This window comes from Podarcis muralis, chromosome 15, assembly GCF_964188315.1.
Source record: "Podarcis muralis chromosome 15, rPodMur119.hap1.1, whole genome shotgun sequence".
NCBI lineage: Eukaryota > Metazoa > Chordata > Lepidosauria > Squamata > Lacertidae > Podarcis > Podarcis muralis.
Genome location: NC_135669.1, coordinates 32,933,615 through 32,958,675, shown reverse-complemented (window position 1 = coordinate 32,958,675; position 25,061 = coordinate 32,933,615). Strand labels below are relative to the sequence as shown.

Genomic DNA, 25,061 nt, shown 5'->3' with positions numbered 1-25,061 from the left:
GCGTCTTATGGTCTGGTGCGTCTTATAGAGCGAAAAATACAGTATATTTTGTGGTGCGACTTTTGGCCAAAAAGCCAGACTTAATAGAGAAATAAAGGACAGGAGGCTCCACTTTTCGCTTACAGTATGTTTTATTTCTCAGTGCATTAAATAAGAAAGTTTTGGTATCTATGGGTTCTTTAATAGTGTCTCCAATAGTACAAAACATTTCATACGCAGTAATGAAACCCATAGCAAATTGGGAGGGTGGGAGAAGATACAATTAACAGCTGGCAGGTCTGAACAGTAATGATGCACGATCTGTAGGCAAAAGCTTTCTTTTCCCTTTAGGGGAACTATTTCCCTTTAGGGGTCAGCATATGGAAGCCTCCAGGCTGAACTAGGTTTCAAAACTGCCCTGCCCACATCAGGTTTCCACATCTCAGACCCAAAGCGAGGTCTGCAGGAAGCTGCAACACGAACTTTGGAAAGCAGGCTGCTTTGCGAAGGAGAGACCCAAGCTGGCTTCCGTGTCTGCCTGAAATCTAGCTGCCTAACTGGAGATCACTGCTCTATGGCCTGATAGACCAATGGAGCTCATGAAACAGGGCGAAAGCTCGATGAACCTTGGTAGCTGAACATCAGCGAGACCACACGACCAGTTGCGAAGGCAAGGAGTTTATAACAAGACGAGATATTTGCGAACATTTAAAACCACACAGAGATCCGGCCTAAACCGTCTTGCATGGCTCAAAACAGCTCAGAACGAGCTTTGCGGAAATTAATAGCACCTTTCCCGTACGTTTGATTCCACAGCAAACGGCGGGTTTTGTGGACATCCCTGTAAACACTAAAGCAGAAGGGGCGGGTGGCTGCCCCCCCTCAAAAAGGATATTGCAGAGATGGAAACGTTTGAGAAAATGTTGAGCAAAACGACCAAGGGGCCGGAACGACTCCCCGATATGAGGAAAGCTCGCCATATTTATGACTTTTAGTTTAGGGAGAAAGGTGAGTACGAAGTGAGGTTATAGAGATGTTTTTTTAAAAATAGACATGGTGTGGAGAGGTATTAGTGCAGTGTAGTGTTTAATTTGTTGAACATGGCAGAACTGGGTTCAAATTTCCACTCATCCATGTAGCTCACTGGGTGTGACTTAGGACCAGCCACTGCCTCTCAGCCCAAACTATCTTACAGTGGGTGGGGATTATATGAGAGGGAGAACCATGTACACCATCTTGAGCTCCTGAAGAACCAACTAGGATCTAAATGCAACAAATGTAAGTCTTAGGACAGGCATAAACATAAAGAATGGTATTGACACCCACAAGAGATGAGATGGCCGCCATCTTGGACGGCTTTGAAAGAGGATTAAACCCTTAAAATGGCTTTTCTTATCTTCTTCTTGCACGCTGGGAGCATACTTGCAGAGGCAAAGAAGAGTGTAGGAATCCCCAGTTATTACTTCTCTCCGACAAAGTGGCATGAGATGGGGGAGGATTCCTGATTTATAGCAGAGATCAGGCTTTTTAACCCCTGGCCTGGGACTTATCTTACGGGTTGGAATGCGGCTTTGAGTTCTCAGCTCAAAGAAAGGACCCAAATGTTTAAAATAACCACATTACTAACAGGGGTAGTCAGTCTTTTAAAAGGGTGTGTGTAAACTCTGGCAGAACCAGTTCCTTATTGGCCTTGCATCCTGAGAGAATGCACTTAGGATCACAGAATTGTAGCCTTGGGAGAGTCCCAGAGGGTCAGCCTCTCCAACTGCCTGCAATCACTTTTATTGGTTTGGACTAGTAAATACTGTTGGTTGATAAGCCTAGCTGAAACCGATGAACCAGAATTCCCCTGGTAGGCTCTTTTCACTAGTGCATGCGTTTGCAGGTGCGCTTTCTCCCAATAGATGTGTTTATTTGTTTTTTGTAAACACTGGTGGATGAGAGAACTGCCCTGCAGAGCATGGATACGTGTGAATTTTGTAGGACGGCTGTGTTTCGCTTCTCATGCTGTGCGACGTCGATAAATTCTGTGCGCAATTCCCCCCCCCCCCCCATCCTGAGTGGAGAGAGAAAGAAGGAATAGAGCAGCCTGCTTGGTGTGCATGAATTCTCTGGGACTGCACCCTTGCTCATATGTGAAACGAGAGATCTGGGACTCCAATCACCACCACTGCTCTCCTGGAAAGGCTGAAATGTCTCCTTCCTTTGTTTCTTCATATACTTACATGGCTGTGTTTCATTTTTTCTCCTTTTGAGTTTGCAGGAAGCTTGTTGGGCTACCTTTCAAAGAAACTTTCTGCTAGATCTGTGATTTGTTCTGGAGTCTGTCAGGTCTGTCTTGTACTAGTTCCCCGATCAAACGTTTTGGTGCCTAATGAAAAACCCACCTAAAATTAAATTGGTACAACAGCCACATCCAGCATGAATTCACAGAATCACAGCTAAATATTCCAGAATGCAGGCGGATTCCACCGCAGACACAAAAGGGTACCTCGGCAAGCAGGGGTCGATGCAAAAGCTTCCATGAAGGTGGAAAATTTGGGCAGAACTTGCATCAAGAGCACCCTCTAAGAAGTGTCTTTATCACACGTGGCCTTTGGGGTTTCTGGGCATGACTGTGGTCATCTGAGATGGACACTGACACAGGGGCAGAGATGGGGCAATGTAGTAACTGTGAAGTATACATTTTAAAGATCAAAGAGAGTTCAAGGAATGCCTTCCTATTCCGACGGGTTGATCCATCCTCCTGTCCTGCAGGGACCTCTGTGCCTAAATCTCTGGAAGATCTTCAGCCCTCGCTGTTGGACCTATCAATAAAAGGGCTCATTACAGTGGGACGCCTCCCAGATGCGGAAAAAAATACACATGTTGCAATTTTGTCTGACCTCGGCCCCTGCACAGTTTTATTTCCAAAGAGGAAACTTTCCTCCTTGAGATGGAGCAAAATTGTTTCGTTCAGCCTGGACACCAAAATCCACCTCTGAGGGCCTTCTGGCAGTTCCCTCACTGCAAAAAGTAAGGTTACAGGGAACTAGGCAGAGGGCCTTCTTGGTGGTGGCACCCGCCCTGTAGAACTATTTGACTTTTTGTATATGCTGGAAGCCGCCCAGAGTGGTTGGGGCAACCCAGTAAGTTGGGTGGGGTGCAAATAAAATTATTATTATTATTATTATTATTATTATTATTATTATTATTATTATTATTATTATTTCATTTGAAGCAAAATGGTGATGAAAGCTGTACTGATCCAATCAGTGCAAAGAAAGCCTTCTGTGCAAAGCAGACCCACAAAATCAAATACCCTGGAGGAAAAGGGTTTGAATAAACGGAAACTTTAAACTAGCAGGGCTGATCTAGCAGCAGATCTCCAGGGATCCAGGACAGAGTCCTTCCCAGCCCTCACTGGAGCTGCTGGGGTTTGAGCCTGGGATGTTCTGCATATAAAACAACGGGAGTTAAGTTAAGGCATGACCAACTTGTCCCCTTGATTTCAATGGGTTCAAGGCATGGCCAGTCGAAGCTCAATGAGCACATGACGCAACTCAGCTCCCTTATAACCTGGCAATGGAGACGTCACAGTCTTTCCCAGTGGCGCCACTGAGGATCGAACCTGCGGCCTTCTGCAAGGTAAATCAGGCACTCAGCCCCTGAGCTACGAGCCCTCCCCCAGCACAGCCTCTGCATGCAATTTGTCATTGTGGTTAGACACAATGGATCAGGGCCCTTACTGGTGTCCTATTTCCTTCGGCTCCTTTTCCCTTTGCTCTCGCTGCTGTCCAAAAGCGAGGAAAGAATCTGGTTGGAGTGATGCCGCTTGGTTTTCACGTTTGCGCGGAGAGGGGCGCCCAGGATCACGTCTTGTCCCGAGCCTGGTTCAACGGAAGACAAAGAATCTGAAAACAAAGGAAAGCCAGGGACAGGGAGAGGCAGTCAGGCCTGGGGGCCAGATGTGGCCCTCAGGATCTCTCAATGCGGCCCTTGGGATTCTCCCTGGGGCCACCCCCCTCACTGGACCCAATCTATCCCTTCCACAGGTGTGAATGCCTGGCTGGAATGCATCTCTGATGCCACTCTGTGGCAATGTCTCAATGGAGAGAGATGTGATGTGGCAGGAACTGGGAGAAAGAAACCAATTTTGCACAGTGGCAGAAGCTTACTGTACTGAAGGTAAGCATCATAGCCTTTGCATATCAACCACTTTTGCTTTTAGCCCTGCCCACCCTCTGCATGCAGTTTTCCCCACCCCCAGCAAGGGAATTATTATTATCATTATCATTACTATTTATTAATTACATTTCTATACTGCCCTTCACCCAATGATTGAAAATATGCTTGTATTTATTTATATCCCTTCTTTTTCCTGGCCTGGGACTCAAGGCAGTTTACGCAAATTAAAACAAGGCAGAAAGCTAAAAACTTATCAAAGATCATGCTTAAAAAAGTGATTAATCTGTAACAGGATTAAAACAATAGAAAAACATATCTATTAAAATACGGATAACAAAAACAGCACAGCACTATTGAAAGCCCTTTCCTTAAAAAAACAGTCTAACCCCAAAGCCTGTCGGAATAAAAGAGTCTTCACTTGTCGGTGGAAGAATAAGGAGGGAGCCTGTCTGGCGTCTCTTGGGAGGGAGTTGCGGAGTCTGGGAGCGGCCACCGAGAAGTCTTGCTTACCGTGATCTGTAAGCTACTCAGGGAGCTTTTTCTGATGGAAGAGCTGCATAAATATTATTCAGTCAAAGGCTCCTCCTCTCTCCCCATAAGGCAAAGCTGAGCAGAACATTTCCCCATCACTCACCATGGATTCCAATCATATGCTCTAAAATTAACACCCTCTCTGCTAAAATCTTCAGGGCCTCCCGAAGCTGTTGGACACCTTCGCCCTACAAAGGAGAGGAGGTCTGGGTTGCTGGAGGCAAAGCATTGGTTCATGCATGCAAGGGCCACCCGTTCCTTAGGGAAATTGAAACCACCCTGCTTAGGCTTCTTCCTTCCTTACTAAAACAGCCAACTTGTATCTGGACTGCAGACGGGTGGGGGTGGGGCATGACATTGTAGAATATATATAGATGGTTGATAATCTATATATCCACGCACACTAGGGAGAAGGGAAGGCTGCCTTCAGTATACGTCTCTAGAATAGGTCCTTAGGACTCACTCGTTCTCGTCTGCACAACTCTCAGTTAACCATGGTTAATTAACAACTAGCAGCCTGAAACCTGTCATTGCATGGAAATTGCAGTTTTGAAAGGTTGCGTGTGTCATCTTGACTCAAAATGGCACTCAAATGCATCCAAGCATAGCTGAAAACCTGTTCACTCATGGTTCAAAATTTGGTCATGATATCTTAGGTAAAGGTAAAGGTAAAGGGACCCCTGACCATTAGGTCCAGTCGTGGCCGACTCTGGGGTTGTGGCGCTCATCTCACTTTATTGGCTGAGGGAGCTGGCGTACAGCTTCCGTTTACCTTCCCGCCGGAGAGGTACCTATTTATCTACTTGTACTTTGACATACTTTCGAACTGCTAGGTTGGCAGGAGCAGGGACCGAGCAATGGGAGCTCACCCCGTTGCAGGGATTCGAACCGCCAAGCTTCTGATCGGCAAGTCCTAGGCTCTGTGGTTTAACCCACAGCGCCCCCCACGTCCCCATGATATCTTAAGAAGCATCCAAATGCATAGAGAACAAGCGACTTTCCAAAATATACAGCAGATTATTGGGTGGTGGTGGTTGTTTTTTAACGTTGCCATTTTCGGAGAGTTAGTGTTGCCTGGCCATTCTAGATTCTTATGTTTTTGGCCATTAAAACGTATCTCTTCTGGGATCTATTTTAGCTGCAAGGCACTTGGCAGGGACTTTGCATACACAATACATAAAGGACCACAAGGCAAATCCTACAATATTAAGGAGCCTTCGCCAACTTGGTGCCCTCTGGAGGTCGGCTCCCATTGGCAACAGCCAGCAACAGCGCAGCTGCGCAGCCTGATGGAAGTTGTAGTCCACAACCTCTGGAGAGCATCAGGCTGTCGAAGGCAGATCTTAAATACCTACTAGCAAGGGAAAGGGGGAGAGTGCAGCAACAATAAAGAACTGGTTGTGCTCTTACATCTGCGCCTTTGTCTCCTTCGTCACCTTTTTTACCGGGTTCCCCCTAAAAAAGCAAAGAACACCGGGAAAGAATGAGGAACAGAAGCAGAAGAAGAATCCCAGTCGCTAACTAGGGGGTGTTTCAAACAAACTGTTTACTGAACATTGAGCCTGATTTGTTTGCAAGGGGAACTGATGGTGTTCGCTGTTTGGGTGAGTTTTTGCTTTGATTTGTTGGTGGGGAGGTTAGCAAGAGTTATCCCACACTCCCAAACCAGCTTTCATTGCAACTGGATCCCAATGGGAAATAGTGATAGTTTACATGCGTTGCCACAAGGGAACCCCTTGACTTTCACAGAACTTCCTTTTGGAGCAAATGGTTGTGGGTGGCAGATTTTGCACAGGGATAGCTGATACTAACATGCTCCCCCAGGAGGCAGTGCTGACCACCAACTTGAATGGACTGGACAAATTCTGAGGTGGAAGGTGGGGGATAAGGCTATCTGTGGCTACTAGCCAGGATAGCTATGCTCTGCCTCCATGGTTAGAAGATATTAGAAATATGCTGGAGATATAATGAGGCAGAGGGTACGTTTTATCATACGTGGTGGACTTGTAAAAGGGTAAAAGAGTATTAGGAAATGATATATAATGAATTGAAAAAAATGTTTAAAAGTACCTTTCCCAAAAAACCACAGAGTCCTTTTCGTTGGGGATAATTCAGAGGGAAATTCCCAGGTGTCAAAAAAGACTATTTTTGTATGCTACTACTGCGACCCGTGTTTCGCTAGCTCAAAAATGGAATATGAGAGAAGTCCCAGCCAAAGAAGAACGGCAACTTCAACTAATGGAACAAGCGCAGCTTGCAGATTTAACATATAGCATAAGAGAAGAAGAAGAATATACGTTTAAAGAAGACTGGAAAATGTTTACTGGTTATATGGGTGAAAACTGTGTGCATTTAAAAATGCTGGTAGCATAAATTGAACAGTGTAAATAAGTTTTGATGGTGTAACAATGGATTACTGAATGGCTTAATTTGTTTAAAATATGTGCGATCAAAGGAGGACTCGATGGGCCACTGGTCTGATCCAGCAGGGATCTTCTTAGGTTCTTATCATCCCTGATCATTGGTCATGCTGGCCGGGGCTGATGGGAGAGACAACTGGGGAGCCCAAATTTCCCCACCCCTGATTTCCTTGCAGTTGCCAAGCAAGGCCACCCAAATACATGAATGAAGGAGGCACCAGGTGATTTGCCATGCATGGACGTGAAGGTGAACTCACCCTTTCTCCTCGATCTCCTTTGGAGCCTTTTGATCCGGGCTGTCCAGGAGAACCAGGCATGCCCTGCAGGGAAGAAAGAGAAGGGGGTAGCTGACGAGTGTAGGAATGCTTTGCTTCTGTACAATATCTTGTGCGGTGGAACAAGACCTTGATCTGGGAGCAGGTAGAACTTCAGAAAAAGCAGCCCTCTCTTGAAAGGCATCTTCTGTTTATTAGGCAGACTTGCCCCACATCTGATATCACGTGGGATATCAACGAGGGGCAGGTGGACGTGGTTCAGCCTGGTGGGCCAAAGGAGGGGAGAGAACCATGGGCTGGAGGTTCCCAACCCCTGAGATAAGACCTTGGGCCTTTGGGAATGGGGGAAGGCGTGAGATGGGTTGAGGCAGGAGAAATAAGGCGGTTAGAAGATTGCCACCGTTTTCATCTGTGAGAGAGCTGGTTTGCCTACCTGCAGCCCAGGTGCGCCAATAGGTCCCAGGGCCCCTTTGGGACCTGAAGATCCAGGTGGCCCTAGTCGAGGGGAGAAAATAGATCATCAGCTGAGAATATTAGGAGCTAGTCTGGATTATCAGCACAAGAAAGTATCGGATACGGCCTTACTTGAACAACCGGAATTCGGATTAAGAGTCCTTAGAGGCCAAAGCAAAAAAGATAAATTCTATTTTGGTATTGCATGGTTCTCCTTTTATTCTTAAAAGACATTGGGTTATAGTCAATGCTAGTCGTACTCAGAGCAGACCCACTGAAATTGATGGGTACAACTATCTTAGGTCTATTAATCTCAGTGAATGAAATCTACTCTGAATGGAACATACAGTGTTACAAACACCTCAGGTTACAGACTCCGCTAACCTGGAAGTAGTACCTCGGGTTAAGAATTTTACCTCAGGATGAGAACAGAAATCGCGTGCCGGGGGCCGGCGGCAGCAGGAGGCCCCATTAGCTAAGTGGTACCTCAGGTTAAGAACTGTTTCAGGTTAAGAACAGACCTCTGGAATGAATTAAGTTCGTAACTAGAGGTACTACTGTAGTTAGACAGAACCCAAAGAACTCTAAGAAGAGGAGAAGAGCCAATGGCCTATCTAGCCCAGCATCCTGTTCTCACAGTGGCCAAGCAGACGCCTCCATGGCAAACCCTCAAGCAGGACTTGAGCGCAAGGCCCTCTCCCCTCCTGTAGTTTCCAGCAACTGGTATTCAGAAGCATTGCTGCCTCCAGCTGTGAAGTCAGAGCACAGCCATCATGACTAGTAGCCATTGAAGAAAGCCGGCTTCCTGGATATTGTCCGCTAATACTTTACACATGGACAACAGCACCCAGCTAACCCTCTCGCATTCATCCCCGGACATCTGCACAACCCACCAATTTTATTTTATTTTTGCTATGGCCCTTTTTTAAAATTTGTTTAATCATTTTTCTGATACAAATATCAACCACAAAAGACACATACAACAAAAACCATAATGACAATAATAACACAATTTGACGATTCAGATTTGAATACACTGATATACCTACGACTACACCTTTTTAAACAATATTTTCCCACCTCTCTCTCCTCCCCCTATTTTTGCTATGGCCCTTGACCTTTCCCAGCTCCAGAATCGGAAGTTTGCAACTCTGGACGAGAAATTCTCTCCGTGTGTCTTTTTTTCTAACAAGGAAGCGTTTTAATTTTTTTTAAGAGCGTCTTCCTGGCATGGAGCTGAAGTGCTTGGCAGAATGAGAACACTCATTTGAACATATCTACTTGTTATGCGGCATTGTTAAGGAGATGTCTCCTAATGGCTTTATCCCACTTAGGGAGTGTGTGGGTGGGGGGATTATAATTTCTTCCAGACGCCGACTATTAATTACGCTTGCAGTTCGTTGGGGAGAGGGTGGGGGGGACGGATGAGGACTCCTTCCAAACTCAGCTTTTAATTGTTTCGGATGAGACCCCCACAAGCATCAGGCACCCACCAGGGCAATTGAATCAGCCTCCATAATTAATGCAGCCCTCATATATCAAAGTCAGAGATGAAATGAAATGAAGTCTAAATGGATGAATGTGGTATTAAGAACGGGGGGGGGGGGACACTGGGGGCCCTCTTGCGCTCTTGACGGGAGGTCATTTCTGAGTGCCTCTCATGTAAAACCACTTAAGACTTTTTCCTTCTTTAAATCAACATTTTTTTAAAAAAAAATGGAAGTGAACGCTCAAGTCTAATAGCTGGGATTCTTCGTAGAATTGTAGAGTTGGAAGGAATCCCACGGAGTAATCTAGTCCATGCTCCTGCAAAGCAAGAATCTCAGCTAAAGAATCCATGGGAGTGCCTGGTTTCGTGGTTCCGGCGGCTGTCCCTGTTGCTTCCCACTCCCTGAGCCCACCTCTTTCAACCAGATCTATTTACCTGGAAGTCCAACGGGCCCAGGTGCGCCACGAGGCCCAGGCAAACCAGCCAGGATGGTGTCAATCACGGTGGATGCCAGCTGTGGCTCCCCATCTGCATTAAGAGAGAATCAAGGAGAGGAAACCGCTGTAACTGAGGAGCATGGGAATTTGGTGAATGTTTCCCATCGTTTGGTGACATCGTCGTGATTTGGGGCTCGTCCCCGCTTCCACTAGCCCCATTTGGGGCGGAGGTTCCAGCAGTTTTCTCCTTGTCTCGTTCCTTTCCCAGGAAAAACCTGGCCTTTAGCGATAAATCGGAACAAACAGCATTCTGCGGGAAAACCCCTGAATTGCCATTTGTTCCAACTGAGCGCTAAATAGAGGCTTCCCTCCTGGGGAAAGCAGCGGAACAAGAGGTAAACCCTTTGTTAGCTACCTTGAGCAAGCCAGTGAAAAATTATTACACTGGTTCCTTGGTTCTCAAATGCCTTGGTACTCAAACAACGTGAAACCCAAACACAGCAAACCCGGAAGTGTTCCGGTTTAGGAACTTTTTTCAGAAGCCGAACGTGCTCCGTTTTGAGTGTTACACCTCCAATTTGAGTGCCATACTTCCGTTTTGAGTGTTACGCTGAGGTCTGTCTGTTTTTGCTATTTATTTTCCATTTTTGTGGCTCTTTTTCTTTTGTTTTTGTGACTGTGTGGAACCCAGTTCAACTACTGATTGCTTGATCGATCGTGTGACTGCAGTACATTGTTTATTGCTTTCATTTTATGAATCAATGGTCCCGTTAGATAGTAAAATCAATGTTACATTGCCGTTTTAGGGGTTGTTTTTAAAAGTCTGGAACAGATTAATTCATTTTGCAGTACTTTCTATGGGAAAGCACGCCTTGGTTTTGGAATACTTTGGTTTTGGAACGGACTTCCAGAACAGATTAAGTTTGAGAACCAAGGTACCACTGTACAGAAGGCTAATAATAATTCTAGCTGGAAAGTAATATACAAAATCAGGTCTGTTAAAACAGAGATAGATTAAAAACAGTACAGCACTATTTAAAAGTGGGACCTAATCTAACTGCTTCAGTAATCAGCATGTATGGATGCTTCCCCACCCTTATTCTGGACGGTCCATCGTTTGGATCCCTGTGAGGCTAAGAGATCATAGTTGCGGCTTGCTCCAGAATGGAGCCTGCTTTCTTTACCACGGATGGCTGAAAAAGTGACAGGCAATTGCTGACAGCAGGAAGCTCTGGTGCATTGAAAGCATGCTGGATTGTCACAATCAGGCACACCCACACCCAAAAATACCCCAAATAGGTCTGTTCTTCCCATAATTGTTTTGGGAGTGTGTGTCGTCCGTAAGCAGGGCTCTACTTCCCTCTGCTGTTGGCAGTTTGGAATCCCATGTTATCAGTTTTTGGGTGTGCCGTATTATGGAAAGGAATCTTTTATGCATTCGGTCTCCACAGCTTGAAGAACCGGCGTTTCCAGCCAGCCTCAAGGGAAGGGAACTTGCGCAAAAGCCAATAAACAAAACTAGCCAAGCTCCGATATTTGCAAGAGCAAGGCCAGCTTTGATACAAGGCAGTATAGATCCCTGCAGGATCTGAACCAAGGACCATCTAGGCCAGTGTTTCCTGAATTCGGGTTTTCCTGCTGTTTTGGACTACAACTCCCATTATCTAGCAAGGCCAGTGGTCAGGGATGATGGGAATTGTAATCCAAAAACAGCTGGAGACCCACGTTTGCGAAACCCGATCTAGTCCAACATCCTGTTCCCCATAGTGGCCAAACAGATATCGTATTTTTCGCTCTATAGGATGCGCCCGACCATAGGACGCACCTTGTTTTAGAGGGGGAGAACAAGAAAAAAAATTCTCCCCCTCTCTGCTCAGTGCCCCTTCAGCGAAGCGGCAGGAGAAACGGAGCCCCTTCCACTTCTCCTCCCGCTTCGCTGAAGGGGCGCTGCGCAGCTCTCCCTCTCTGCTGAAGCCAGGAGAGTCTTGCTCTCCCAGCTTCAGCAAAAGGAACTCGAAGCCTCCGGAGTGCAGCGGGAACTGGCGATGCACTCCAAAGGCTTCAGGCGGCTATCCCTGAAGTGTGGAGAGCGAGAGGGGTCGGTGCGCTCTCCAGGCTTCAGCGAAAGCAAAGCGTAGCCTCCGGAGCGCAGAGGGAGAGCTCCCTCTGCGCTTCGGAGGCTTCGCGTTGCTATCGCTGAAGCCAAGGAGCCTGCATTCGCTCCATAGGACGGACACACATTTCCCCTTAATTTTTGGAGGGGGGAGAAGTGTGTCCTATAGAGCGAAAAATACGTTACTTATTGTGAAGCGCATGAGCAGGACGTGAGGACAACAGCATTTCTCCACATTGCTGGTGTTCCAGCAAGTAGAATTCAAAGATACCTCATCTCAAAGATATCTCATCCACGACTGGAGGCAGCAACGCTTCTGAATACCACAGGAAGAAGACTCTTGTGTTCGAATCCTGCTTGAGGGTTTGCCATGGGGTCATCTGCTTGGCCACTGTGAGAACAGGATGCTGGACTGGCCACTGGCCATTGGCCTGATCCAGTAAGCTCTTAAGTTCTTATGAGAGCAAGCTATGTAGAGGCTGCTTGGTGTGTCACACTTGCTTTATATATTTATTCTAAAAATGCACATTCCTGAATTCTCAAAACAAAACCCAAGGCAGCTAGCAAGCCGAAACATCACACACTGTTGAACTATATTGCTATCCCTGTGCCAAGTCCCAATCATATTGTCACCGAACACCAAGCGAAGAATTAGTGCCTGAGCGTGCTTTCCCCCTCTCCACAACTCCCAGGGTTGTGCCTCTTAGATTTGTGAGCCTGAGAACAGGAGACCTCGCAGGGTCTTCTCACCGATCGTTGTAAACCACTCTGGGAACCTTTCGGGGATGATCAGTTCCAGCCAGCATGACCAGTGGCCAAGCACCTTGTCCTAAAACATCTGGATGCAGCCAGATTGACCACTGCCCATGGATGGAGAAATATGTCAGACTTTTCCCTTCACGTTTGGCTTAAGAAGGCCTTAAAGGTAAAGGTACCCTTGACCATTAGGTCCAGTCACGGACGACTCTGGGGTTGCGCGCTCATCTCACTCTATAGGCCGAGGGAGCCGGCATTTGTCCGCAGACAGCTTCTAGGTCATGTGGCCAGCATGACTAAGCCGCTTCTGGCGAACCAGAGCAGCGCACGGAAACGCCGTTTACCTTCCCGTCGGAGCGGTACCTATTTATCTACTTGCACTTTGACGTGCTTTCGAACTGCTAGGTTGGCAGGAGCAGGGACCGAGCAACGGGAGCTCACCCCGTCGTGGGGATTCGAACCGCCAACCTTCTGATTGGCAAGTCCTAGGCTCTGTGTTTTAACCCACAGCGCCACCTGCGTCCCTAAGAAGGCCTTACATATCACAATTTCAGAAAAGTTTGCTAATGTATTTCCTAGCGATACAAAAAATTGGCATGAGAAAATTTTTATTCTGAAAGCGTGGCCCAGAGAAAAAGGTTTGAGGGCCACTGGATGAAGCAGATGATTGGATCCTCTTCGAAATGGAAGGAGACCTACTTTCTTTCTCAGCGTTGGGCTGCAGCGAGTACAGAACTCCTTGCTGGAAGGTTAATGGGAAGCCAGGAGATGCTGGTGGTCCTGGGGGTCCTGGAGGGCCAGGAATGCCGGTTTCACCTGGATATCCCCTGGGTCCTGGAGGTCCAAGCAGCCCTGCGAACCAGAACAAAGAGAAGTCAGGGATTACCCAGGCATTTGGAGAATGCTAGCACTGCATGCACTTGAGATAGCAAGGTCCTGTTCCGGGTGCCAAGGCGTCACCCTGGAACACAAGGAGCACTGATTGAGAGCCTCTCCCCCAGCACCAAAGCCTGGCTGGACATGCGCTGCTGTTCCATCGCCAAGTCACAGCCGCGCCACAGCTGGAACATCAAGCACCATGTGTTTACATGCAAGTTCCAGATGTTCCAGGAGGCAGTCATGGTGGATCAAGGAGCAAGAGGTCCTCCGTGTGTCAGCTTTGAGCCTCGAACGGGAGTCCGAGTTGAGCTGGAGACCAGGAACGGTGACTATGAAGCCAGAAGTCAAGACCAGCCAGCAAGCAGAGAGCCACACCATAAATTTAAAGCACATCCAACACACATTGAAAGCACATGGTTTCTACCAAAGAGTCCTGGGAAGCTATCGTTCTTGGGAATGGTGGTTGTTGTTGTTGATTTCTACCCCACCCATCTGACTGGCTTGCCCCAGCCACTCTTGGGCGGCTTCCAACAAAATATACAAAGACACCACAGAGCATTGCACATTAAACACCTCCCTAAATAGGGCTGCCTTCAGGTGTCTTCTAAAAGTTGTGTGGTTCTTTATCTCCTTGACATCTGATGGGAGCGCATTCCACAGTGTGGGCACCACTACCAAAAAGGCCCTCTTCTTGGTTCCCTACAACTTCACTTCTTGCTGTGAGGAAACTGCCAGATGGCATCAGAGCAGGACCTCAGTGTCTGGGCTGAACGATGGGGGTGGAGACACACCTTCAGGTATCCAGGGACAAGGCTGGTTAGGGCTTTAAAAGTCAGCACCTGTCAGGGGCTGGGCAGGAATGTTGGAGACCGCCTCCTGATCCTGACCCTTCCAGGGAGGAGGAAGAGGAACACAGTATAGACTTATAACAGTGGTTTGAGGGAGGTCAAAGCTCAGCGGCAGATGAGGGGGGAAGTTGGGAAATAATGGGAGAGGAGGAGCAGGCAGAACCAGAGCAGCAGCTGGCTGACATGTTGTCACTAGAAAGCATCTCAGGCCCACCATCTCCCAGAATCTGGTGAGCATTAAAAGTAGGAGAGCAAAGAGCTCAAAGACAGAAGGCACTTAGCGGCACCCGTAGAGGAGGTGATGATGATGACGAATGAGGAAGCGGGAAAGAAGGGGATGGAGATTCACTCGGGACAACGCCATTATCCAAGAGGCTGGGTTCTATAGCCTCTCTCTGTAAAGTTTGAAATAAAAAAGGACTGCAAGAAACTTTTCCTTGTCTTTATACTTTCCTGGACAACCAGCCGGGGGCCGCTGACAGCATCCTGACAGCACCAACACTTTGAATTGTGCTCGGAAATGTACTGGGGGCCAATGTAGATCTTTCAGGACTGGTGTGATATGGTCCCAACAGCCGCTCCCAGTCACCAGTGTGACAGTTGTGTTCTGGATTAGTTGTAGTTTCCGAGTCACCTTCAAGGGTAGCTCCACATAGAGCGCATTGCAGTAGTCCAAGCGGGAGATAACCAGGGCGTGTACCACTCTGGTGAAACAGTGCACAAGCAGGTAGGGTCTCAGCTGGTGTACCAGATGGAGCTGGTAGACAGCCACCTATGGGTCTGTGAGGGGGAAACTACATCCCTGTCTGGAGATGCTGGGGGGTTGAACCCAGGATATTCTGTTTGCAGGGAAGACACTCTACTACTGAGCTGCGGCCAGACTCACCTGGTGGTCCAGACGGGCCCCTCTCACCAGTCTCCCCCTTTTCACCTTTCGGGCCTTGCGGTCCTGGTTTCCCAGCTGGCCCCGGTAATCCTGAAAACATTGAGGGCACAAACAAGTTTGGCAGAAAAGACAAGAAGCTGCACTCCTTTGAAGAGAAGATGTATGTGTGAAGCTGAAAACAAATACAGTGGTGCCCCGCAAGACGAATGCCTCGCAAGACAGAAAACCCGCTAGACGAAAGGGTTTTCCGTTTTGGAGGTGCTTCGCAAAACGAATTTCCTATGGGCTTGCTTCGCAAGACGAAAATGTCTTGCGAGTTCCTGCAGGGTTTTTTCCCTCCCCCCCCCCTTTTCCCAAGCCGCTAAGCCGCTTATCAGCTGATCCGCTAAGCCGCTTAACAGCTGATCTGCTAAGCCGCTTAACAGCTGATCGCTAAGCTGCTTATCAGCTGATCCGCTAAGCCGCTTAACAGCTGATCCGCTAAGCCACTTAACAGCTGATCGCTAAGCCGCTTAACAGCTGATCCGCTAAGCCGCTTAACAGCTGATCTGCTAAGCCGCTTAACAGCTGATCGCTAAGCCGCTTATCAGCTGATCCGCTAAGCCGCTTAACAGCTGATCCGCTAAGCCCGCTAAGCCGCTAATAGCGCTAATCCGCTAATCCGCTAATGGGCTTGCTTTGCAAGACAAAAAAACCGCAAGACGAAGAGAATCGCAGAACGGATTCTTTTCGTCTTGCGAGGCACCACTGTATGTAACATGGAAGAAAGCACCTTGAGCAATAGAAGAATGCAATTCACTCAGGCCAACCCAAGCAGTGGGCTTGGGTGAAGAGATGAGCCAGTAGGATTCAAAATGAAAACACACACAAACACACACTGGCAGACTCTGCAAGAAAATGCCTTCTGGATGAATGGCTGAAAATGTCATCAAACACCATCCAAAATGGGAAGAGGCTCTCTCCTGTCTCTGGAGAAGGAAGGTGGTCTCCAGTGCTAGTCATACCAGGGACTCAGCTACACAGCTGCAAGCAGAACGTTTTAAGTGTGTTTTAAGTGCATTATACAAACGTAACACCAGATGGTGCTGATGAGCTAATGGCAAATTCCATATGCAGTGATACCTTGGTTTGCATACGTCTTGGTTTGCATACATTCTGGATTACAAACACGTCAAACCCGGAAGTGCATGTCCCAGTTTGCAACCTTTTTTGGGATTACAACCTTTTTTTTTTTTTTTTTTTTTTTTTGGATTACGAACAATTTTGGGGGGGGAGGCCCCATTGGCGAAAGCGAGCCTTGGGTTACAACCTGTTTTGGTTTACAAACGGACATCCGGAACAGATTATGGTTGTAAACCAAGGTACCACTGTACTACATATTTTAAAACTTTTTAAAAAAAACATTTTCACAGTGTTTTTTCTATCTGTTTAGATTCAGCCGTGGGCTGTTTGTTGCCTTTGTAACTTCCTGGTCCGCTACTACGGTAAACAATATACTGGACTCAATGGCCCTCTGTTGATTTATCAGAGCTTTCCCTGTAGTCTAACTTGGGCGACAACCCCATGGGAAAAATGTTAACCAACTAAATTAATTTATTGAACTAAGAGCAGCTATTGCAAACCAGCCGGGTATAAATGCTGCAAGTTAATAAATGAAATAAAGTGGGATGGAATGGACTTGGGCTGCAAGTAAACAAATAAAATTACAGATAATCGCATGCAAAAGCGACACAGGTCAGCTGCAGTCTGACCGGCTCCTCCTTCGCACGGCCTGATGGGCAGGGAAAGGATTCTCTGCAGTTTGCTCACCGATGGGTCCTGTGGCTTTCCTCAGGATGGTCCGTGGATTGGCCAGGGGAATGGCATCTGGCACCAAGTCGTCGTACCACGTGGGGACCGTTGTCTTTGCCATCGGCAGGTCGTTTTCCGACGGCGGAGCCTGCTCTGCAGCCTCGAGCAGAAGGATCTGGATTCAAGTCACAACAATCAACCGGAGCCCCAAACAGCTTGAGAGACCAGTTTAAGGTCATCTTGTGAGGTCATCTTACTCCGCAAATGCCCGCTCCAACCAATTTGACCTGCAGAACTGGGACTGTTACAGAGGCCACATGATACTCGTTCAGCCAAACCCCTCAGCTTCTCACAGCAGCCCTATCACTATTCAAACCCTTGTTGTTGTTGTTTAAAACCACCATTTAAAAACCTGCCTTCTCTTTTTGATCCCAATTTTAGAAGCGCCAACTTCTAAAAAAGATTGCAGGGGCCTGACGCAATGTCCTGACATCATCATCATCATCATCATCATCATCATCATCATATACTTATACCACACCCATCTGGCCTGGCTTCCCCAGCCACTCTGGGGGGCTCCCCACAGAATATAAAAAATATGATAAAACATCAAACATCAAAAACTTCCCTAAACAGGGCTGCCTTCAGATGTCTTCTAAAAGTCAGATAGTGGTTTATTTCCTTGACATGTGGTGGGAGGGTGTTCCACAGGGTGGGTGCCACCACCGAGAAGGTCCTCTGCCTGGTTTCCTGTAACCTCACTGTGAGGGAACTACCAGAAGGCCCTCTGAGCTGGACTTCAGTGTCCGGGCAGAACATTGTGGGTGGAGACGCTCCTTCACGACATTGCGAGGAGCCAGGCATGGACCCGAACACAGCGGTAGCATGGCCCCACAGGCCAGCGGTCTCCACTCTCCAACTCCCCCTGCCTCGCAAGTGAAAGATGGGGGAAGTCACCGTTGGCCAGTGGTGGCTGCAGCAGCAGGAGCCGCCAACCACCGAAACCAAGCCGCTTTCGGCTCCGTGTTCGCCCTCTTCCACCCTCTGAATAATGGAGATGGTGGCCCCCTCATTAAAAAAAATTGGAAGGCCCCAAATTGCCTTGGCCTTAGGAGTTGTTGCCTATGCATGTCTTCATGCAAATCAAGGACTGTGATGAGCCAATCCTCCAATAAGGGCTGCGTGATGATGGCCTTACATTTGTAGGTATATAGGACGCGGGTGGCGCTGTGGGTAAAAGCCTCAGTGCCTAGGACTTGCCGATCGAAAGGTCGGCGGTTTGAATCCCTGCGGCGGGGTGCGCTCCCGTTGCTCGGTCCCAGCGCCTGCCAACCTAGCAGTTCGAAAGCACCCCTGGGTGCAAGTAGATAAATAGGGACCGCTTACTGGTGGGAAGGTAAACGGTGGTTCCGTGTGCTGCGCTGGCTCGCCAGATGCAGCTTTGTCACGCTGGCCACGTGACCCGGAAGTGTCTCCGGACAGCGCTGGCCCCCGGCCTCTTAAGTGAGATGGGTGCACAACCCTAGAGTCGGACACGACTGGCCCGTACGGGCAGGGGTACCTTTACCTTTAGGAAGAAAAAAATTCATTTTTTCCATTTTGGAAAAGCGGGACCGCGTTATAGGAAACTACAGCCATGCAGAAATGATGCGGGTCGTTCTATCAATCCCATGCGGAATCAATCGTATCTATGATTTGTGTCATGTTATTTTGTGATGTTCCGATCATCCTGGTCTGCTTCTTCCACTGGACTGGGGGACACCAGCTCAGGTCAAATACTGGAAGGTTTGAGACAGAGTGCCTGGAAGCTGGGATTTATAGCAGACATTTAAGCCGCACTCCGGAGGGTTTTTGTTAAAAGATGTGGGCGGGTTTCACAATAACAGGCTAGAGAATGTGGTCATGCGAGGAATCTAGTCATTAAATGGGGCCTCAAAGAGTGTGTGTGGATCAGGGCTGTCCTCACAGCCAGATGAAGGACACTCGTGGCCTGAATGCAAAGCCACGGAGAAGGATGGATCAGGTGCAGAGGAGCTCGGGGGGCATCTTGTCCAAAAACAGAGGAGATGCATCACCAAACGGAAGAGGTGAAAGAGGCCCCAGGTTTGCATGTGCTAATTTGTAGGTAGATCACTGCAGATGGTGACAGCAGCCACGAAATTAAAAGACGCCTGCTTCTTGGGAGAAAAGCAGTGATAAACCTAGACAGCATCTTAAAAAGCAGAGACATCACCTTGCCAACAAAGGTCAGTATAGTTAAAGCTATGGTTTTCCCAGTAGTGATGTATGGAAGTGAGAGCTGGACCATAAAGAAGGCTGATCGCCGAAGAATTGATGCTTTTGAATTATGGTGCTGGAGGAGACTCTTGAGAGTCCCATGGACTGCAAGAAGATCCAACCTCTCCATTCTTAAGGAAACCAGCCCTGAGTGCTCACTGGAAGGACAGATCCTGAAGCTGAGGCTCCAATACTTTGGCCACCTCATGAGAAGAGAAGACTCCCTGGAAAAGACCCTGATGCTGGGAAAGATGGAGGGCACAAGGAGAAGGGGACAACAGAGGACCAGATGGTTGGATAGTGTTCTCGAAGCTACAAACATGAGTTTGACCAAACTGCGGGAGGCAGTGGAAGACAGGAGTGCCTGGCGTGCTCTGGTCCAGGGGGTCACAAAGAGTCGGACATGACTAAACGACTAAACAACAACAAATTTGTAGGTATGGGTGCAAATTTAGAAAAAAATACTAGAACTGTCTATCTCACTAAACACAGAATCTTCAAATATCTTAGCTCACTCTGCCCAACAAGGTGAATCTGGGGATCCTACAAGCAGGACCCGAGTCCAGTAGCCTTTGCCTCGTGTTCCCCAAAAACTGGGCCTCTATGTGGACATTGTAAAGCAGGGATGGGGAGAGCCTGCAGCCCTCCAGATGATGATGGACTCCCCCAACGCCCATCAGCCTCACCTAACATAGTCACCGGGGAGGGAAGATGGAAGTTGTAGTCCAATAACATCTAGAAAGCTACCAGGTTTGGGGGAAGCTGGTCTAAAAAATAGGAAGCCCACCCCACGGTCTCCCATTGAACAGAATCTTGCTGGCTGTATGGAGCAAGCTTTGAATGTTTAGCCTTCAAAAGAGGAGACTAAGAGGAGGTATGATAGCCAGCTTCAGATATCTACAGAGCCATCACATGGAAGAGAGAGAGAGCAAGCTTGTTTAATCCTTCTTCAGAGGGGAGGACCTGAACCAATGGCTTCAAGTGAGAAGAAAGGAGATTCCGACTAAACATTAGGAAGAACTTTCTGACAACAAGAGCTGTTCGATAATGGAATGGAGTCCCTTGGAAGGTGGTGGACTCTCCTTCACTAGAGATTTCTAAACAGGGGTTGGGTGGCCATTCTTGGGCTGTGACTCCATCATTGCAGGGGGTTGGACTAGATGACCCCTGGGATCCCTTCCAATTCTAAGATTCTGTGATTCTAGGGCATAAGAGCCCTTAGCCTATCCAACTCTTCCTTGAGAAGCTTATTGTTTTAAACTGTTTCAAATATAGTGCAATATTGTATTTTAATATTAATGTGTTTTAATTGTTGTAGCCCACCCTGGAACCTTGGGGTGAAGGGCAGGTAACATATAGTAAAAGGAATAAGAATAAGAATAATACTTTACCTTGGCTTCAAGCGTGTTCAGCCTCTCAGTCATATCTGTGAGTCTCGTGCAATTCATACATTCTAAAAGGGGGGACAGGGGAAACACAGTTAAAAACAAATTAACAACATTTGGAAATATTTGCCACTATTTTCATTTTCATGTATGTATTAACATTTATTAACAAAATAAAAAAAATCCTTCCAGTAGCACCTTAGAGACCAACTAAGTTTGTTTTTGGTATGAGCTTTCGTGTGCATGCACACTTCTTCAGATAAGCTCATACCAATAACAAACTTAGTTGGTCTCTAAGGTGCTACTGGAAGGAATTTTTTTTATTTTGTTTCGACTACGGCAGACCATCACGGCTACCTACTTGTAACTTTAACATTTATTGTTTGCTTCTGCCCAAGTGTTCAGCCAAAAAAGACTTTCTGAGTGGCGGATTCTAACAAGTTATTTGTATTTGGCACAACTAAATGTCAAAAAATACCCTCTTTCCTAGGTGGAATATGAAAATAAATAAGTGGTTGGCTTCAAGATGCCATTCCCTTTCCCTCAGGGGGAATCGTAAGGGCGTGGGGGTGGGGTGGGGAAACATGGCTGCCTCCAGTGTTTACATGGGGCTGCCATGTTTCTTCTCTATACAGTTCCCCTGACAGCAGCAGAATGTCATTAAGGCTACATTTGCACCATAAATTTAAAGCACTATGACACAACTTTAAACAGTCATGACTTCCCCCAAAGAATTCTGGGAGCTGGAGTTTGTTAAGGATGCTGAGAGTTGTTAGGGGGTTGGTTGTCAAATCACAATGAGAGTTGCAAAGAACCACCAGTGTATCTGGGGACTGTCAGCCATAATTTTTCAGCAGGTATTGGTTAAGAAGAAAGTCATTTTGGGTGTGGGGGGGAAACATCTCCACTCCCAATCCCCATCATTCAATGAACTAGTTTATTAGATCAACTATAGATTAATGAAATCTCCTCTAGGGACAAATATTTATATTAAGAAGCAAAAATACGCAAAAAGATCCTTCATGGTGCGTATTGATCTCCAAACCAAGGAACGTCGTTTTCTTTCATTACAGATTAGTTGCAAGATTCTCAGCAGTTTTAGCAAATAACGCTTTTCAAACACATTTGCAGCAAACAGGCAAGAAAGCTAATTTTTCTGACCTTCTGTAAAATTGGATCATTTATTAATATGTTGGGGCACAGATCTCTCTCTCAGATTGATCTATTGATTGATCTATTGATTTATTATAAATAAATAAATACCCAAGAGCATAGCTTGGAAATGTGGAGCAGAATTCTCTTAGCGACATTTGTTGCTTGTGGCCATTATTGTAAATTGCAGGACCGACTGAGAGCAGCCTGCCACCCTCCAGGTTCAATAACGGGCATCCAAAATAACTATGGGACTCTCTTATGAGGAAAGCTTGCTGTGATGGGGACTTTTTCATTCATAAAAAGGCCAGTAAGAGGTGACATGAGAGAAGTCTATAAAAGGATGAATGGCATGGAGAAAGTACCGTAGGTGGATAAAGTTTGTCTCCCTCTTTCAAAACACTAGAATTCGTGGACACATCTAATGAAACTGAATGTTGGGAGATTCAGGACATAATTAAAACTATTAAACTCACTCCTCAAGAGGCAGTGATGGTCACCAACTTGGCTGGCTTTAAAAGAAGATTGGACAAACCAGAGTCCTTCCTGTTGAGGATAATTCAGACTGAAATTCCCAGGTGTCCAAAAAAGTTATTTATGTATGCTGCTACTGTGGTCCGTGTTTTGTTAGCCCAAAAATGGAAAACAAGCAAGGTCCCAACCAAAGAAGAATGGCAACTTAAGTTGACAGAGTATGTGCAACTTGCAGACTTAACATATAGAATAAGAGAACAGGAAGAACATACGTTTAGAGAAGACTGGAAAACATTTATTGAAATATGGGAAATAACTGTGTACAGCAGAGAATGATCGCAGTGTATTGTTCGACAGTGTAAATAGGTTTTGACGGATGTAATAACGGAATACTGAACAGTATGGCTTTTCTAAAATACGCAGGGATTTATGATATGTAAAATGAACCATGGAATGAGAAGAAGGGAAGTCATCGATATCTTAAGGATGTAAAAATGAGTACTTTAAATTGTAAAACAGAAAATTAAATGAAAAAATTATATGAAGAAAAAAAGAGGATTGGGTAAATTCATGGAGAATTCGTGATTGCACCTGTAGAAGAAAAGGCATCTATTTGTAAAAAGTTTAGCAAATTTAACCATTTTCAGAAGGGGAGGGGGGCAAAATTGGGCCAAACCTGCTAGTGAAGCTGGTTGGCACTTGCTAGCAAACAGGCCAGGGCAGCGGGAGAGAAAACCATTTCCTCCCAGAAGTCCCCAAGAATGTAATAGGAATGTACTTCTGTATCATCTTGGGATTCCCCCAGGTATGCAACAACTTCTCATCTTTCTGGTGACGGCCCCACTTTTGTTTCCAAGCTGACACCAATTTTGCTATTCGAGGGAATTCTATTTGGGATCTGGATGCTCCTCGGACACGTGAGCGGGGATGCTAGAGGGGTTTTATTTCTGTGAATCCCAATGCCAACTTCTCTGATCTGCAGCTCCTGGGCTCACGCATGGATCATAGAATCATGGAATTGTAGAATTGGAAGGGACCCCAAGAGTCATTTAGTTGAAGCCAATGAAATGCAGGAATCTTTTGCGCAACATGGGGCTCAAATTCACAAGCCTGAGATTAAGCGTCTCATGCTCTTAAGCGACTGATAATCCTTCCGTTTTCACACTTCTCCAAATTTAGCAGTGCAGTTCTCTACCTAAGAATCATACTGGATATAACTGTGTGCTTTTAGGACATTTTTGATATGCATTTGAATTTGCCTTCAAACATGAATTTTCGTGCAAAATTTGTTTTAAAAAAATCATTTGCAGACAAGTACAGAAACAGGATGGAACGGAATTATGCATGAACACAAATAAATACTGACTGCACAAAGTTTCATCCATCCATCTCTTCCTTCAAGTATCAGAAGATAGAGACATACAACAGGAAGGGCCACTGCTTGTGGACTCACACATTTTATGAAATCAGCCACTTGGACCAAGGCAATAGCAACGATGCTATATATCAAGCCACTAGATGGCAGCATTGGTAAAGCTATGGCCACAGTGTAGAGACCATCCTTCTCCAGCCTATGCTGGCTTGAGGCTGATGGGAATTGTAGTGCAAAGGAGCAGGGTGGGGTGGGGTGGGGGGAGGACAACAGGTTGGAGGAGAATCTACCAGAGAAGAAAAAGAGGACGGGGTTAAGGTGAGCCTCCTACGGCAGGTTCTTCAGCAGCAATATTTTAAATGGCAGCAACAAATCGTTCTCTCTCATTAATGCCAAAACTCATAGACATTCAATGAAGAGGAATGGAGGAAGGTTCAGCAAACCTAGAACAAAGAATTCCTTCAGGGCAGGGCATGGTTAATCTACGGAACTCCCTCCCACAGGATTGTCACGGTTGCTGGAGCATGCTGGTCAGTAATCACACTGTTCAAAGTTGAACTCTTTACAGTCATACCTCGGGTTACAGCTGCTTCAGGTTGTGTTTTTTGGGGTTACGCAGCGGCGTAGCGTGGCTTGTCAGCACCCGGGGCAAGGCAAGTAATTTGCGCCCCCTAACCCGGGGCAAGGCAAGTAATTTGCGCCCCCTAACCCCTAACCTGCCGCCGCTGCCAGCTTCTTCTTGCTGCTGCCTGGGCTGGGGTATTTACGGTAAGGTAGCCACGGCGGCGGCGGCGGGTCCGTGTCAGGTGATCTGAGGCGAGTTGCCGCTGGTGCTGCCGCCCAAACGACGCCACTTGCCCGGAGGAGGAGGGCAGAGAGGCGAGGAAAATGCAACATGGCCCAGCAGCTGCAGCAGCAGCAGCGGCGGCGGGGCTGTGAGGAGGGGCTGCCTGGCGCGCGGGGACCGCGGCGAGCACTGAGAGCCGCTGCCAGCTCGTCGGTTCCGCGAGACATGGGGCTCTGCTACAACCTGCACCCGAGGCTCTTCTTTTTTTTTTTTAATAATTTTTTTATTGATTTTCCAACATAGAATAAACACAATACACTTCACAATACACCAACAAACAAAAAAAACATAAAAACACATATAATTTCATAACCACCTTTTCTTAAGCCTGTTTCGCCGACTTCCCCATGCCTCCCTTTTTTGCATCCCTATTTTAAGATTTTCTCAGCAACCCCTCACTTCATTAAAATATTTATTCACTTTCTTTATTCCTACCTCTCTTACCCATTCATTTACAGCTGTAATTCTATTATTTCCAATACCCTTGACATTTCAACACTCATTAATTTTGTAACAATTCTTAAGATAAT

General features: G+C 46.8%; 1 protein-coding gene across 5 annotated transcripts in view; it reads right to left on the bottom strand.

Moving 5' to 3' along the window:
* Positions 1-112: 112 nt before the first annotated feature.
* COL26A1 (collagen type XXVI alpha 1 chain) overlaps positions 113-25,061 on the bottom strand; it is a 106,622-nt gene continuing 81,673 nt past the window's right edge. For 4 of the 5 annotated variants that reach the window (XM_028707514.2, XM_077919265.1, XM_028707511.2 and 1 more), the window contains 11 exons: positions 20,693-20,754; positions 17,043-17,199; positions 15,234-15,323; positions 13,320-13,472; positions 9,750-9,842; positions 7,806-7,867; positions 7,355-7,417; positions 6,088-6,132; positions 4,781-4,865; positions 3,708-3,872; positions 113-2,786 (listed from right to left, as the gene is read on the bottom strand). In XM_028707514.2, the coding sequence (XP_028563347.2) occupies positions 3,715-3,872; positions 4,781-4,865; positions 6,088-6,132; positions 7,355-7,417; positions 7,806-7,867; positions 9,750-9,842; positions 13,320-13,472; positions 15,234-15,323; positions 17,043-17,199; positions 20,693-20,754 (968 nt within the window). In that variant the 3' untranslated portion in view covers positions 113-2,786; positions 3,708-3,714. The remainder of the gene's footprint in view (positions 2,787-3,707; positions 3,873-4,780; positions 4,866-6,087; positions 6,133-7,354; positions 7,418-7,805; positions 7,868-9,749; positions 9,843-13,319; positions 13,473-15,233; positions 15,324-17,042; positions 17,200-20,692; positions 20,755-25,061) is intronic. The other variant, XM_028707513.2, reaches the window with a different exon arrangement.